Below are 13,340 nucleotides of genomic sequence, written 5' to 3'. Positions count from 1 at the left end.
TTTTTTTCCTCACTCTAATTCCAGTATCTGATATTGAATCACAGGCCGCGCACTTCCCCCCATGTGATTGGGGTGAAAACATCTTCGTATAGTCGTGCGCGGTCCTTGGATGATGGGATTTCGCGTATCATGGATGCCATAGACCTAGGAGAAGCAGTATGGCTTCCTTGAAGGGAAGATAGGCGACTCTTGATTCACATAGTTCGAATACAATTTTTGTAGTGAGGATCCGTACAATATAATGAGGATCTGTTGACTCCTCGTGGCAATTACTCTGTGAATAAATGTAGATAATGCGCGAGGCGCGGAATACGTCTAAGTCAAGTGGGAAAGTGAAGCGCTAGCATGTCTTGAAGGAGGAATGCGTAATCTACAACGAGACAGATGTATATAGACTCTACAACACAGCAAAATCAGGGGTCTTCTGATAGAGCAGCTCACCTCGCGCATGATGGTAAAAGAGAGAATGTATATCATCCATAGCGTGCATGAGAACATCCTCCAGCGCTTTGTTGACATCATCTACCCTTCCAGCAGTAAGCTCGACCTGACGCAGCTCCTTCCCCACACCAAGGCGTTGCAAAGTTGCGCAATGGCATTCCTGAACCTGTTGTCGGAGTTCCTCTACTTTTACCAGCAAAGTCGTGATAGCCTGGATGCAAGACTCGATGTCTGTGCTCGCTTTGAAATCGTGGACTAAGTTGTCGAAAAGCTCAGTCGAGGAGCCGTTCATGAGGCGGTTGAGTGCAGCATCTACATTTGCTAGAGTCCCACTTGTAAAATAAGTAGTTAGTTCGAGGTAACAAAACGCTCTGGGATAGACTCACCTCCTGCCCCGCATAATTTAACATGTCGTTTAGGAATTTTCTGAGAGTCCACATTGACGCTGCAATGACATGAAAGTGAATCAGACATTTGTGAAAGAAGATTAAGCTCACTGTTGTTGTGCTCGGAGTCGATACCTTGCTTTGTCCTTCAAACGCTTGATGTAGCGCGCATTCCTACACATTATAGTTAGTATTAGAATCTGCGTTGCGGTGTAACAACTCACCGGTCATAATATTTTTTGCGGGATCGTCTTGCTGCCTCCGTTTTCTCTTCAGAAGTCCAGTGCAATCGAGGGCGAGTCATAGTGTGGTTATGAAGTAAGTGTGGGAGGTTAACAAATCGAAGATCGCAATGAGCCGGAGTTCGTATGGTAGGTAATTTACACGAGAATTATAATAAACATGTCTCCGTAACCACAGACGACCGATTTGTAAAATAAAATATAGTGAGCGTATGTATGGGTACTGTAGGCATCATTTGGTGAATGTGGTGACTGCTATATTAAAGTAAGAACATGTCTAGCGAACATATTTTGAGGAATTTACACGAGATTTATAACATAAGATTGTCACTGTAGCCTACAGACAATTGAATTGTGAAGTTGAACATGGTGCAGCGTGTGTATGGATACCGTAGGCATCATTGGTGAATATTTGACTATCAAATTAACCTTGAGGTGAATGTCTAGCGAAACATATTTTTGTCGCGACACCTTGATCTACTACTGCACGCCAATCAATCATTGCTAGTAGCAAGACTCCTATTAAAACAAATTCACAAAGTTTTCCTCAACATCCGGAGTGCATATTTGCTTGCCATTATCAAAACCAGCTAGTACATAGTGTATATATCTCTATGTACATATGTATACTTTTGCCGATATAAGAGACGGTGCCAGTAGCATGCAAGACCTAGGTGGAGGTCTAGAATTATGGCGCGGATACTTCCGGTAAGCTCAATCTAGGTGGAGGTCTAGAATTATGGCGCGGATACTTCCAGTAAGCTCAATCTCTCCCGGTATACAGCTCAATTCTAGGTGGAGGCTCTAGAATTATGGTGCGGATACTTCCAGTAAGCTCAATCTCTCCCATATTCATGATGCTTCGACTCAGGAGGACATTCTATTCGTAGGGCGCGATGTTTTTGAGGGCAATCCAGCACTCCGCCGCGGAGTCCAAAAATAGCATATATCAGTCTCATCTCAGACGATCAGTACGTGCAAACACCCACTAAAATCTGCTGAGGTATGCGATCTATTTTTCTTCTTATAATGACTACGGCTAATGTTTACAGTCTGCGAAACATATTTGCAGGAGAGAGTTTCAATGAACGGCTTGCCAAACGTTTCACACTGAGGTACGTGACACTGAGGTACGCGAGCGGGTCCAGGCTAAGTATAAATTTCGCAGTCAGCGACACCCAAGCCGACGGTACCAGAATGGTCAAGCGATCAACTGAAGTGGTTAGAGGACCAGATGGCCCTATACCTCGTTAGCCTGCCAATACGACGACCTCTTGGAATTCTGGCCATCGTTGTTCGACATTTTTTTTGCTTGTTGGCCGATCATTCCAGAGTCCGAGGTCCTCACCACTGAGCAACAACACTCCCTTTTTCAGGCGGAAGAACAGCGCAAACTCGTAAGTATTTTTATATAAATTATTAAGTTACATTGTAGCTCTGACTACTCGACTGCAGCGCATTAAAGCTGGTTTCGAACAAAAGAAGACCAACTCTATGGTACCACTTACCATAACGTCTGTGTCTGCAGATGGCCAGATGGTCTTGCGTTTTTGAGGAGCCGTTCGAGGAAGCGTTCAACCGTACTTTGAACGTTCAACCGTAGTTGGAGGACAGCGAGGCAGATAGCAACAAAGAAGCATAGTATATTTAGAAGTACCAGAGCCGCCAAATTAAACTTTGTTTGATACCTAACTCTATAAATGAAGTCTCTGCGTTTGATTCTCGAGCCTCGAGTGCGCTCAAGGCAACAAATGAAAAAGTTTGACCAGCACACGTGAAATCGCGAGTGTTGTTCTGAGGTACATAAGGCTTTTTTCTTTTATTTTCATACATTACATTCAGCACGCTACGTGATACGTGACCTAATTCAATAATTAACAGTACGACATGCCGACATTTCATCATGCTGCTCTGCGGACTGACATGGTACTTACAGATGCCGGCAGCAAAGTGGACCACCGATGAACAGTACGTCTGGCTTCAAGATCGGTTAGCGACGTATATGGTCCACGCGAAGGAAAAGGATTACTCACGTTTCTGGGCTCCGTGTCGTATAGCCTGGTTCGCGCAGTTCCCAGAACGTGCGGTGGTCTATCCTGACATCCCCAAGGATGTTGAGCTTACCTGCGAGCAGCAAAAGGTCGTTGAGCTCGCAGAGGAGGCGCGTGAGGCGGTAAGCTCTTTGGCGTGTTACCTATGCTGCGTTTTCACAATCAGTACCTATCCACAACAGCAACTACACACCTGGTTTCGCTGGCGTGTCAATAAATCTAAGAAGAACCGCAGCCTAAAGAAGAAACTAACAGTCTTTGACGATACTCTGCAGCCGAAGAGACGCGCGAAGTCAGAGGCTGAAATTTATTCAGAGTTGTATTATGACGAGCGTATCAAGCCCTTGGTGATGGCCGAGCAAGATGCCGGAAACGTGGCAACGTCCGGCAAGCGCGTGGCCCTTGGTCGAAAATTCTCGAAGGAGTTACTGGAAGATGAGACTGAAGAGATCAAGGCAGAGATTCGTGAAAAGTATGAGGAACAACTCACTCACAAGAAGCGCGCCAAGCGTGAGAAGAACGTTCTTGACGATGACGCCGACAACGACGACAACGAAGAGTTAGATGCGGAGGCAATCATGCAGTACGTGTGATTCAGTTCTATCAGTGTATTCAATACTAATGCCATTCAAATTTTACAGAGGTATAGATGACTTACCTGTCATTTGTCGACGCTTCGCGAAGCTTGTCAAGCAGAAGACTCGCTTCATGGTCTCGTTTATGTTTGCTGGTCCTGATCCTAGAAATGACTGGGACATGACGACATTATCGTAAGTTGCGAGGATTTGTCAGCTTGTACTGCCACTCACGCAGAGAAGGTGTCATCCTTCAGAAACACCTCAAGGCGATTCCTTTGCCGAGCTATACCAGACGGCTGATAGCGACTTCTTGGCAGCCTTCCAGCAGTACGCAGAACAAATATTTCGTAAGTCTTCTTATCTCGCATTAATAGTGGCAACACTCACTGAAAGTGCGTGCAGCTGGCAACAAGCGGAAGCCCGACAACAAGGCCGAAAGCAGTGAGATTGGAGGCATTGCTGAGGAAGAGTCTGAGGAGCGTGAAGAGGATGGGGAGGAGTGTGAAGAGGATGGGGACAAAGACGAGGAAGGCGAAGAAGACGAGCCCAATGCGCAGTCTACAGACGTCGAGGAAGAATCTCAGCTAAATGTGGATGAGGGCGAGGCGAATCAGTACATGGAGTCTGGTGAGTTGCCCAGTCTTTATATACCTTTAGACGAGCGGCTGATGCATCGGTCTGATGCATCAGCAGTCACTCTTCCCATCCCTGGTGCATCCTTAGGCGATGCATCTGATGCATCAAGTCTTGGGGGATCATCTGTGATGCACGCGTCGATGGAGACGACTGCCAGTTTACCGTCCGTAAGTGCTTCTTTGGTCTCAGCATCAACGCTCGCACCTGACTCTCGATATTTTAGTATGGCACGCCGTTCTATGGCATGTCAATGTATGACACGCAGCCTCAGCCCATGTACGGCGCCCATGCCATGTATGGTGGACAGGATCAAATGTATGGCATGCAAGGACCAACATATGACGCGCAGGGCACCAGCCATGCTTTACTCGCCGGAAATTCCTGCCTCACTGGGTCTGATGCATCGCTTCACTCTCAAGGAACCGCATTCCCACTACAGACGACTAACCACTTCGATTTCGGCATCCCTCCTTCTAATTCGTTCATGCCAGGCGCCGTCACCCCCGAGTTTTCGTTCGATCAGGGATTCCAGGCTGCAAATTGGAACAACCAGGCCTGGAGCGTGAACAACAACAATCCAGGCTGGAATTTCAGTTCTGCTGAACGAAGCAGCCTGCAGGACTCACTCGACTCACTTCCTGCTCTGCCTCCTCCTGCCAGTGAGCCCAATGAGGACTCGCGACCTGTTCTACCTTCTCCCAACCCGATCCTGAGTACGGACGATACTTCTCTCCCTCCTGTTCTACCTTCTCCCAACCCGATCCTGAGTACGGACGATACTTCTCTCCCTTCCATCGGCAAGGCTCGCACGACGACTGGCAGAAGGGTTGCCCAGAAGGCTACCAAAAAGGGAGACAGCCAGAAGCGTCCTAATACTAAGTCGACCAAACCCTCAGCTGAAACAGCAACACAGCCGTCTCCCATTGTGTGTGCCACCAAGAACAAGCAGCCGGCTAAATCCTCTTCCAAGAAGTCGTCTGTCGCTAAGCCATCGCCTGGTCAGGCTATACCCTCCATTGAAACGGTCGCTCAGCCCTCTGCCCCTTCTGCCCAGTGCACGACCAAAAAAAGGCAGCCACCTGCTGCTAAGCCGTTGGCTGATGAGTCTGCCGCTACCACAAGGGAGCCCTCACCCGGTCCTTCACCCAACCCTATTGTCAATGTAACTGGTGGTGCCTCCAGCGCTTCATCATCAGACAGCTTGATGAATGTCGCTTTGGACACTGAAGTGCGCAGAAAGCGCGTGCCAATCAAATCTAGACGCAATGACCTTGCAGATGCTATTGGGACTAACGGTGTTTCGTTCTACGCTGGGAAGGAGAATTTATTGGAGGCCGAAGCACCTCGCTTGTTGAAGCGGCCTGCGCAAAGTGAGGCTTCCAGTGCTCCCAAGTATGTTTGATTTAGTTTTTGCGTACTTTGCCTCACACACTGACGTATTTTAGGAAAAAGCGGACCAAGGCGTGATTGGCTAGGCACTGCGTATTGATTCGTTGTACAATAGCATCTTGATAGCATCCTTTGATAATTTGTATTGACCGCTGTGACTTAATGAGATCATCTTGACATAGACCAAACGACTTAGCGAATTTTGAGTGGAGAGATCACGTGATCTCTGTTGAACGTTCGAACTATGACACGTAGGCACTTAGTGAATGCAGGTAGTAGTAAGTATATATGTCACAGACGGCGCAAGTTTGAAAACAAACGAGTTTCTGTATTATGATGCCATATGTTCCATTATCACACTAATACAGGCTATCTACCGTATAGTAATAAATGGGCGATACATTCATTGGTAGCGGCAGGATTGCTAATGATACTGGTGGTAATATCGCATCGATGGTGCCAGGGGTGCATCAAGGAGCGGGCCATTGGAAGCGGCGGGATGGAAGCGGCGGGATGGAAGCGGTGGGATGGAAATGGCGGGATGTGCGCAGCAGTACCCATTGGAAGTGGCGGGATGTGATATATATAGTACAAGGGCGCATTCATTGGTAGGGCATCAATGGTGGCCGTGGATGCATCAATGGTGGCGGGAATGCATCACAGAGTGGGGTGCTGATAGGGTGGTATATATAGTTCAATGAGGTATCGGGGATGCATCAATATCAATGGCGGGGATGCATCAAGGAGCGGCAAGGGCGCATTTGGTAGGGCATCAATAGTGGCCATGGATGCATCAATGGTGGCGGGAATGCATCACAGAGTGGGGTGCTAATAGGGTGGTATATATAGTACAATGAGGTATTGGGGATGCATCAATATCAATGGCGGGGATGCATCAATATTAATGGCGGGGATGCATCAAGGAGCGGGTTACCTGCAGCGCCTTGATTAGTAAGGCTAAGGTGATGTCATAATCCATCAGGAATGCATATTCACAATGATGCATTAACGATGCATCGATGCATGAAGATGCATTACAGATGCATTACAGATGCATCACAGTGATCCTAGGTGATGCATCTGTAATGCATCATAATGCACCATACATTAGCAGCGCTAGCACTGTAGGATGAATGCATCACTATAACCTTACAGTCTCAATGCTTTGTTGCATCAATATGACAGGGACGCCTGATTCACGATTTGATGTCGAGAACGTGTTCTATTATGACCGCCGGTTCCAATAGCAGTCTCACTAGCCTGGCTGCCATCTGCTCGAAATGTGAGAGTGAGCTGCATACTGTGTAGTTAGAGTAACATACCGTCACGAAATGCCCGCCCCATAAAAACCTCTTCATCTTCCGATATTTCAGCTCCCTGATCATCCGAGAGGTCAACTTCATCTAAAAAATCACTTAAACCTTGCGCAATCATTGCCGTCGTGATCGAGTAGTTGCTAATGTTGTCTGCTGAGTCATCACCCAGCTCAAAATCGGGAGTGCCAGCCATGTCATCGAGAAGACCACGTAGCTCGACAATGGAGTTGGATGAGCTGTTCCTGCGGTGCTGCTGTTTTCTCGCATGGTGTTTGACTGCATTTTGATGAGACTGGGTCTTCTCGTGCTTCTGAACTGCCCGCCGATCATGGGGTTTATTGTCCTGACAAAGGTTGCAGACCCATTTGTTCCCCTTATCAGCAGGCGTCCAAACTGGCAAAAATTAGATCCTGGAGTTGCTAGCTTATCTGAATCGCTTCGTACCATCAAGATCAGGCATAGTAAATTGAGCAATGGGCCTGTTGATAAAGTGACTATTATACCGAGGATAAGCAGAACAACGGCGTCAGGATATCTGTAAGATGCCCCATGTATATAGTACTTACAATGCGGAACTATAGAACAATATTGTCCCCAGTATATTCTGCTTTTGACCGCAGTGAGATGACTAAACGAGCCTGTTGATCCAATGATTATTGTGCCGACAATGTGTAGAGACTGACGAAGGATAATTCAAGGACGCCCTGCGCAGATAGTGCCTATAGGGTGCAGCCCTTGTTTGGCGTTGTTCCCAGGATAAATTGTCTATGGCCAAACAGTTTGAGCCTCAGTTTAAACTCGCGATGAACCTGAGGTAATCCGCTCGGTAGCTGACGGACAACTCAACATTAGCACTTCGTTCTCGTTTATGCTTAACTGACGGATCTTGTCCTATCTCAGTACTCCGTCTCTATTCAAAAAAGTACAGCATACAAATTATATATATATAATGAGTACTAAAAGGACCGGCTTAACCACAGGTTCAACTAACTTCTTACCGTGTATTATACTTAACACATTGTGTCACGTGCGCGCGCTCAGTCTATTAGCGTAAAGCTACAGTACATTTCTTGATTCTTGACTCAGTACATCGATGCAGAGTAGTCACCAAGCCCATTAACATGCTTTCCGACTCCGATACCGAGGATATTCAAACACTCACCATCAATGAACACTACGCAAAAGCGTTCGAATACAAGAAAGAGCGCGAGGAGCTCGCAAAATGTGTGTCCAAACCGAATTCCCGTCTGACGTGACGGAATTCAACTAACACATGACTACCAGTAAAAGAAAAATATGGGTCTGACTTTGAAGAGGATGAGGACGAGGAGACAGACTCTGAGGACGCAGAATCCGAAGATGAGGATGGGGAGGAGCTCACGCCTGCAGTGGATGCTGCAATTTTGAGGACGCTGGCAAGGATCAAGAAGAAGGATCCGGCCATCTACAACACGGAGAATATTATTTTCGAAGGTTGGTACATTGCGTCTGTCTCGAATTTCGCCAGTTCTGATGCTTATTAGAGGAGCAGGAGCGCACCGCCGTTCGTGCTCCCCAGGTGCAAACGCGAAAAATTAAGGATAAAGTGAGTATTTTTATCACAAGTACAATCCTACATTTAATACCTCCCATTCATAGTCAAAACCTCTTACTTTCCGCCAAGCAACTCTCGCATCCGCTCTCGAAGCCAACATATCCCGTTCGCCCACTCCAGAACCACACATACCCACACACACCGAGGAGCAGCGTCGGTTGCGTGATGAAACTCGTGACGCATTCCATACTGCCGTCAATGAGAGTGATGATGACGGATTGCTTATTCCGCGAGAGAAGACAAAGGACGAGCTTGAGCATGAAGAGGAGGAATACAGAGAATACCTGAAACATGCAGTTGGCGAGGATCTTGAAGGTCTCATAGAGATCGACAATTCGGGGATAGGTGCAGGAACTGAGAACAGTGAAGAAGGCGCCGGTGAAAAAAAGAAGAGAAAGACGAAGATAAAAGGTAACGAGGCGAAGGGGATATCCAAGCAAGAGGCCGATCAGGAGTTCCTCATGAAGTTAGTCATCCTTCTTCACGAACCGAGCCACTTCTAAATACTATCAGCTATATCCTCAACCGCGGATGGGTCGACAAATCAGCACGACGACTACCCACATACAAGGAAATCGTCAAACCCAAATCGACAAAGCGCAAGGCTAAAGATTCTGTGGCCGAATCTGAATTTGAGGTTTCAGATGAAGAACAGTTGGATGCCGTGCACGGAGGACAGCGTGCATCTGAGCACGCCATAGAAGACGACGACGAATTCGAGGAGATCGCCGACGCTTTCGAGACTTCATATAACTTCCGTTTCGAAGAACCGTGAGTACCATTACAGTCTCCACCCACTTCTTTCCGCTTTACACCTTTCGCCTATCAGCGACGCAGCTACTATCAAGACCTTTCCACGAAATATCACCTCCACAGTACGCCGGGCTGACACAACTCGCAAAGAGGGTCGTGAGCGAAAGAAGCAGCGCCAGGAAGAAGAACTCGAGAAGAAGCACGAGGAGGTAAAGAGGTTGAAAGCTCTTAAAATGAAGGAAGTCCGTCGAAAACTCGAGCGCATTGGGCGTGAAGGTGGCGTCGATATTGATCCCGATGCTGAAGCCTTCAAGGAGTTCGACCTCGATGCAGACTGGGATCCCGAAGCACATGACAAGCAGATGGCGGGGCTCTACCGTGATGGCCACGACTCTGATGGTGAAGAAGAAAAGCCCGTCTGGGACGACGATGTCGATATTGAGGATATCATCCCACCTTCTCAGCCCACCGAATCTTCATTTTTAAATAAGAAGAAAAAGAAGAAAAAGAAAAAGAAAACCGAGGACAACGACGAAGGAGTGGATATTAATGCTATGGATGCAGACGTCGTGCGCGCATACGATGATGAAGAGGAGTGGGACGGCACTGAGGAGATGAGGAAGCGCAAACTTGATGAATATATGGATGAAGTCTACGGACTCGAGTTTAACGACATGGTGGGCCTCCTTTTATCACCTTTATAAAATCACATTTACAGGTATTGTCGCAGGTGGCGGGAATGCCTACGCGTTTCAAATACACTACGACCGCACCGCAGACGTTCTCGCTCACCCCTGTGGAGCTCCTCATGGCCACAGATAAGGAACTCAATCAGTACATGAGTGTGAAGCGATATGCACCGTACCGCGTGGAGAAGTGGGACCATAACCGTGGAGATCGCCTCAAAGAGTTCAGGGAGAAATTGAAGGACCGTGTGGGGGGCATTGGGACGAGCCATAGGAGCGAGGATCCGGCGCCGAAAAAACGGCTGGGGAAGAAGGAGCGACAGAAAATGAAAGCAGCTGGTGGTGGCGATGAGGGGGCAGTGGGAGTTGAGGGAGTAGGAGACTCGGCTTCTACTAAGAAACAGAAGAAGGTATTGGAGGAACGTGAAGATGATGTCGAAAAACTGGAGGAGAATGAGCCACCCAAAAAGAAGAGGAGGAGAAAGCACAAAACGTTAGTTCAGGCTGAATGACAGATATCTACACCGAAGTATGCATGTATGCGTCCTTCATGTCTGTCGATCACAACCTAGGTTTTAAACTTTTAAGTGCCATTGCGTAAAATTGCTGGCCGCACGAGCCAAAGGAGCATAAGTCAAAAGAGTCAAGAGAAATTAAGTGCTGGCTAAAATGGAAACAGCCATGAAGAAGATGAATGCCCTCTATGGAACAAAGCTCAGACTTTATGCTGGAGGACGAAAGAGTGTTCATCAAAAACTTCGCGGCACAGCGTAGTTCAGACAATAGTACGTCGCGCAGTCTCAGGTTTACCGCAGCAAGAACACCAAGAACGTTTGTGAATTAATACTTTGCTTATCATTAAGAAATTATGACCGACTATGTGTCCGTGATAAGATTGGCGGTATTGCCTTTCTCAAGGTCCAGGCGCCCCAAGGCTAAATAACTCCTTGTCTGCCGGGTCAAAGCAGATGACCAAAGCTATGTCCGAGCGAATGGTAATTTTAGGAGGAGTGTTCAAATTGATCGGTAGACTCTGGAGTGTAAGTCGCAGAGGTTCGTCCATGCGGTAGAAATTGGCGCCAGACTCTGATATAGTGGTTGAAGTCGAAGAATTAGTTGCATGTTCCTTGACGGGCGCAATCAGTACAGAAACTTGAAAATCCCTCGCATGTACCAACCCCTGCGGAACGATACCTGCGACTTCGCAAAGTTGCTAGGACACCGCTTATCCCGGAACTGTTTGTCGAGGTATTGATTCAACATATGAAAGAAAAGGTGGAACATACCTCCAACCATGAAGCGTTTCTTGATGCAGATGATAGCCGTTCAACTGGTATGCACTGAGGTTGAGATAGAGCGACTGGTCACACCTGCGTCGCCCAGTCCTGTAGCACCGATCACCCTTTCGATATTGTCATCTCCAAGAGTCGTAAGTGTAGCTGTTTTCGGTGTGTTTCTAATAATTCCTTGGAAAAGTATGGCGGACGTTCGATTTGCAGCGGCTTCAAAAGAGGCGGCGAGTCGCAGCTATCTTGCATTGCAGTGTTGTCAGTGGGTGGATATCGAGTTGAGACGCATGCCGAAAGGAGCTCTGTGTTTTCATGTAGCCATTCGTACAAGCAGATGGGTTCCTCGATATCATACCCCCGCACCTGGACATAGAACGGAACTACTCTCCACTGATGGCTGTTTCTACATGCATATATTTGACTCCAATAAGTGGGTCACTGGTTGCAGCAGTATGCGGCAGTCGTGCAGACATTCAGGAGATCGGTGTGGGTAAGGGAGCTTTTAGATAAGACCCACTTGAGTAAAACAAGACTTAGTGGATGATCTCGCGCGTTTAACAGAGTCAAAGGTGCTGGACAGTGTGACCTCCTTATTCTAGGTGAGGGAGTACGTGTAGTCTTTAGAAACTCGCGTAGCCTGAGTGGTATCCTGCAATAGAATAAACAGTCAAGAGACGCATGAAAGCCTGTCACAACTTACCACGCGTCTTGAACGGCTGCTCCTCAGGCACAATCAGTGGCAAGGTGCTGTCTAGTGTAACTGATCAGCAAAGAGGGAGCAAAAGGCAAGTGCTGAGAAGGACTGCGTTACCTTGGACCACGCCTTGTCCAGTGTATTGACCTACAGAACAAAAAGTAATCCACCACTACTGCGGGAACTGCTTGGGCCTTGATGCTGAAGTGCCGTGCGAGGTGACGCATTGACAAGCCTCCGCAATGCAGTTTAAATATAGCGACAGGGCGGATAAGTTGTGCATCAGCAAAATCCCGGATCTCTTCACACGCCTTTTTTGGCTTTTTCAATGGTCTCAAGTGAAAAAAAGAGCGAGGGCACCACAAGACGCGCCAAGGCCACGCGTCTTCTTGTAGCGGCTTAATCACACTTGAATCCACTTATTATGTATGATGTAAGGCACAAAAAACTCGACACAAGTCCATTGCAAGTCACTGTAAAATGCGTGATAAAACCACCAAAAAGGGTGCGAAAGGGAACATAAGCGGAAAATGGGTGATAGGCACAGAATCATGAACAACATTAAAGGGGATCTAAGAAGCATTAGGAGACAATCAAGAGCGGCTGAAAGAGTGACGAAGGCATGGAAATATGATAAAAGACCAGTGAAAAAGAGCAAAACGAGTGACGCAGGCATGGAAACACGTTAAAACACGTTAAAAGACGAGTGAGGAAGAGCAAAACGAATGAGCGGTTCCAAACGGTGAAAATTGCAAGCGCAAAGCACGAAATAATATATCCAAATGTCCTAACGAGAAGACATCGACCAGAGGCGTGAGGCTCGCATATCTGCAGGTAGTAGTGCAAACATTATTAAAACCCGGGGATTGTGAGAGCTGCAACTTACCAAATGTCTGCGCGATCGTCATCCTCGTCGGACATGTCATTGCCAGTGTATTTCTCGAAACCAGGCTTTTTCAGAACCTTCCACGCCATCGAGACAGTGAGCTCTGTTGCCGCCATGCCCTTCTTTTTCGCCCCGCATACAAATGCAGCAGTCTTGGAGCTCCATTTAGCAACTGAGAATGCGTGTTCGGAAGTCGTCTCCTTTCCAGTAGCTTTGTTGAAGGTCTTGGGCGTCTTGAGGCGAGCTTTCCGCACATTGATCGGCAGCTCCGAGTTCTCCTCGCTGTCAAGAGTGACAGTGCTATCAGCGAGAAGAGTGAAAGCACGTTCGAGCTGCGGGCATAAAATTAATAAGCAACCATCAATACAAGATTGACTGACCGAGACCGCACACAAGCCC

The 13,340-nt window shown here is 47.5% G+C and overlaps 6 protein-coding genes across 6 annotated transcripts; 4 read left to right on the top strand and 2 right to left on the bottom strand.

Moving 5' to 3' along the window:
* Positions 1 to 397: 397 nt before the first annotated feature.
* Positions 398 to 1,131, bottom strand: DEU56DRAFT_920461 (uncharacterized protein; the record flags this gene model as incomplete). Its single annotated transcript, XM_041358456.1, has 4 exons — positions 398 to 762; positions 828 to 886; positions 939 to 1,001; positions 1,052 to 1,131. The coding sequence occupies 4 exons, from the start codon at positions 1,129 to 1,131 to the stop codon at positions 398 to 400; spliced, it is 567 nt and encodes a 188-aa protein (XP_041200607.1).
* Positions 1,132 to 1,691: 560 nt separating this feature from the next.
* On the top strand, positions 1,692 to 2,672 carry DEU56DRAFT_762524 (uncharacterized protein; the record flags this gene model as incomplete). The annotated part of the gene is made up of 7 exons (XM_041350713.1): positions 1,692 to 1,777; positions 1,987 to 2,040; positions 2,122 to 2,184; positions 2,218 to 2,318; positions 2,402 to 2,466; positions 2,525 to 2,566; positions 2,598 to 2,672. 7 exons carry the CDS (start codon positions 1,692 to 1,694, stop codon positions 2,670 to 2,672), a joined length of 486 nt encoding a protein of 161 aa, XP_041200606.1.
* Positions 2,673 to 3,005: 333 nt separating this feature from the next.
* DEU56DRAFT_920460 (uncharacterized protein) lies at positions 3,006 to 5,801 on the top strand (the record flags this gene model as incomplete). The annotated part of the gene is made up of 8 exons (XM_041358455.1): positions 3,006 to 3,242; positions 3,303 to 3,703; positions 3,762 to 3,890; positions 3,939 to 4,045; positions 4,101 to 4,325; positions 4,389 to 4,501; positions 4,558 to 5,726; positions 5,780 to 5,801. 8 exons carry the CDS (start codon positions 3,006 to 3,008, stop codon positions 5,799 to 5,801), a joined length of 2,403 nt encoding a protein of 800 aa, XP_041200605.1.
* A 2,310-nt stretch (positions 5,802 to 8,111) lies between these two features.
* On the top strand, positions 8,112 to 10,717 carry DEU56DRAFT_985474 (KRI1-like family C-terminal-domain-containing protein). Its single transcript, XM_041360076.1, has 7 exons — positions 8,112 to 8,263; positions 8,324 to 8,512; positions 8,563 to 8,624; positions 8,678 to 9,099; positions 9,147 to 9,404; positions 9,463 to 10,063; positions 10,117 to 10,717. The coding sequence occupies exons 1-7, from the start codon at positions 8,161 to 8,163 to the stop codon at positions 10,582 to 10,584; spliced, it is 2,103 nt and encodes a 700-aa protein (XP_041200604.1). The 5' UTR covers positions 8,112 to 8,160; the 3' UTR covers positions 10,585 to 10,717.
* Positions 10,718 to 11,257: 540 nt separating this feature from the next.
* DEU56DRAFT_844685 (uncharacterized protein) lies at positions 11,258 to 11,983 on the top strand. Its single transcript, XM_041355111.1, has one exon. The coding sequence runs from the start codon at positions 11,367 to 11,369 to the stop codon at positions 11,853 to 11,855; it is 489 nt and encodes a 162-aa protein (XP_041200603.1). The 5' UTR covers positions 11,258 to 11,366; the 3' UTR covers positions 11,856 to 11,983.
* Positions 11,984 to 12,937: 954 nt separating this feature from the next.
* DEU56DRAFT_750078 (uncharacterized protein) lies at positions 12,938 to 13,273 on the bottom strand (the record flags this gene model as incomplete). Its single annotated transcript, XM_041349503.1, has 1 exon — positions 12,938 to 13,273. A coding segment is annotated over one exon (336 nt), but the record flags the coding sequence as incomplete, so codon positions are not given.
* Positions 13,274 to 13,340: the final 67 nt, after the last annotated feature.

This window comes from Suillus clintonianus (assembly GCF_016758775.1).
Source record: "Suillus clintonianus strain FC179 chromosome Unknown DEU56scaffold_246, whole genome shotgun sequence".
Classification (NCBI taxonomy): Eukaryota; Fungi; Basidiomycota; class Agaricomycetes; order Boletales; family Suillaceae; genus Suillus; species Suillus clintonianus.
The sequence above is the reverse complement of the archived record's forward strand: the minus strand, read 5'-3'. Positions and strand labels throughout refer to the sequence as shown.

Bases quoted from the DNA above. Each gene is read 5' to 3' on its own strand.
- DEU56DRAFT_985474 (XM_041360076.1), top strand. From the start codon at position 8,161: ATGCTTTCCGACTCCGATACCGAGGATATTCAAACACTCACCATCAAT. The intron at 9,405-9,462 runs GTGAGTACCATT...TTCGCCTATCAG, and splicing joins AACTTCCGTTTCGAAGAACC to CGACGCAGCTACTATCAAGA. The intron at 10,064-10,116 runs GTGGGCCTCCTT...GTATTGTCGCAG, and splicing joins GACTCGAGTTTAACGACATG to GTGGCGGGAATGCCTACGCG.
- DEU56DRAFT_844685 (XM_041355111.1), top strand. From the start codon at position 11,367: ATGAAGCGTTTCTTGATGCAGATGATAGCCGTTCAACTGGTATGCACT.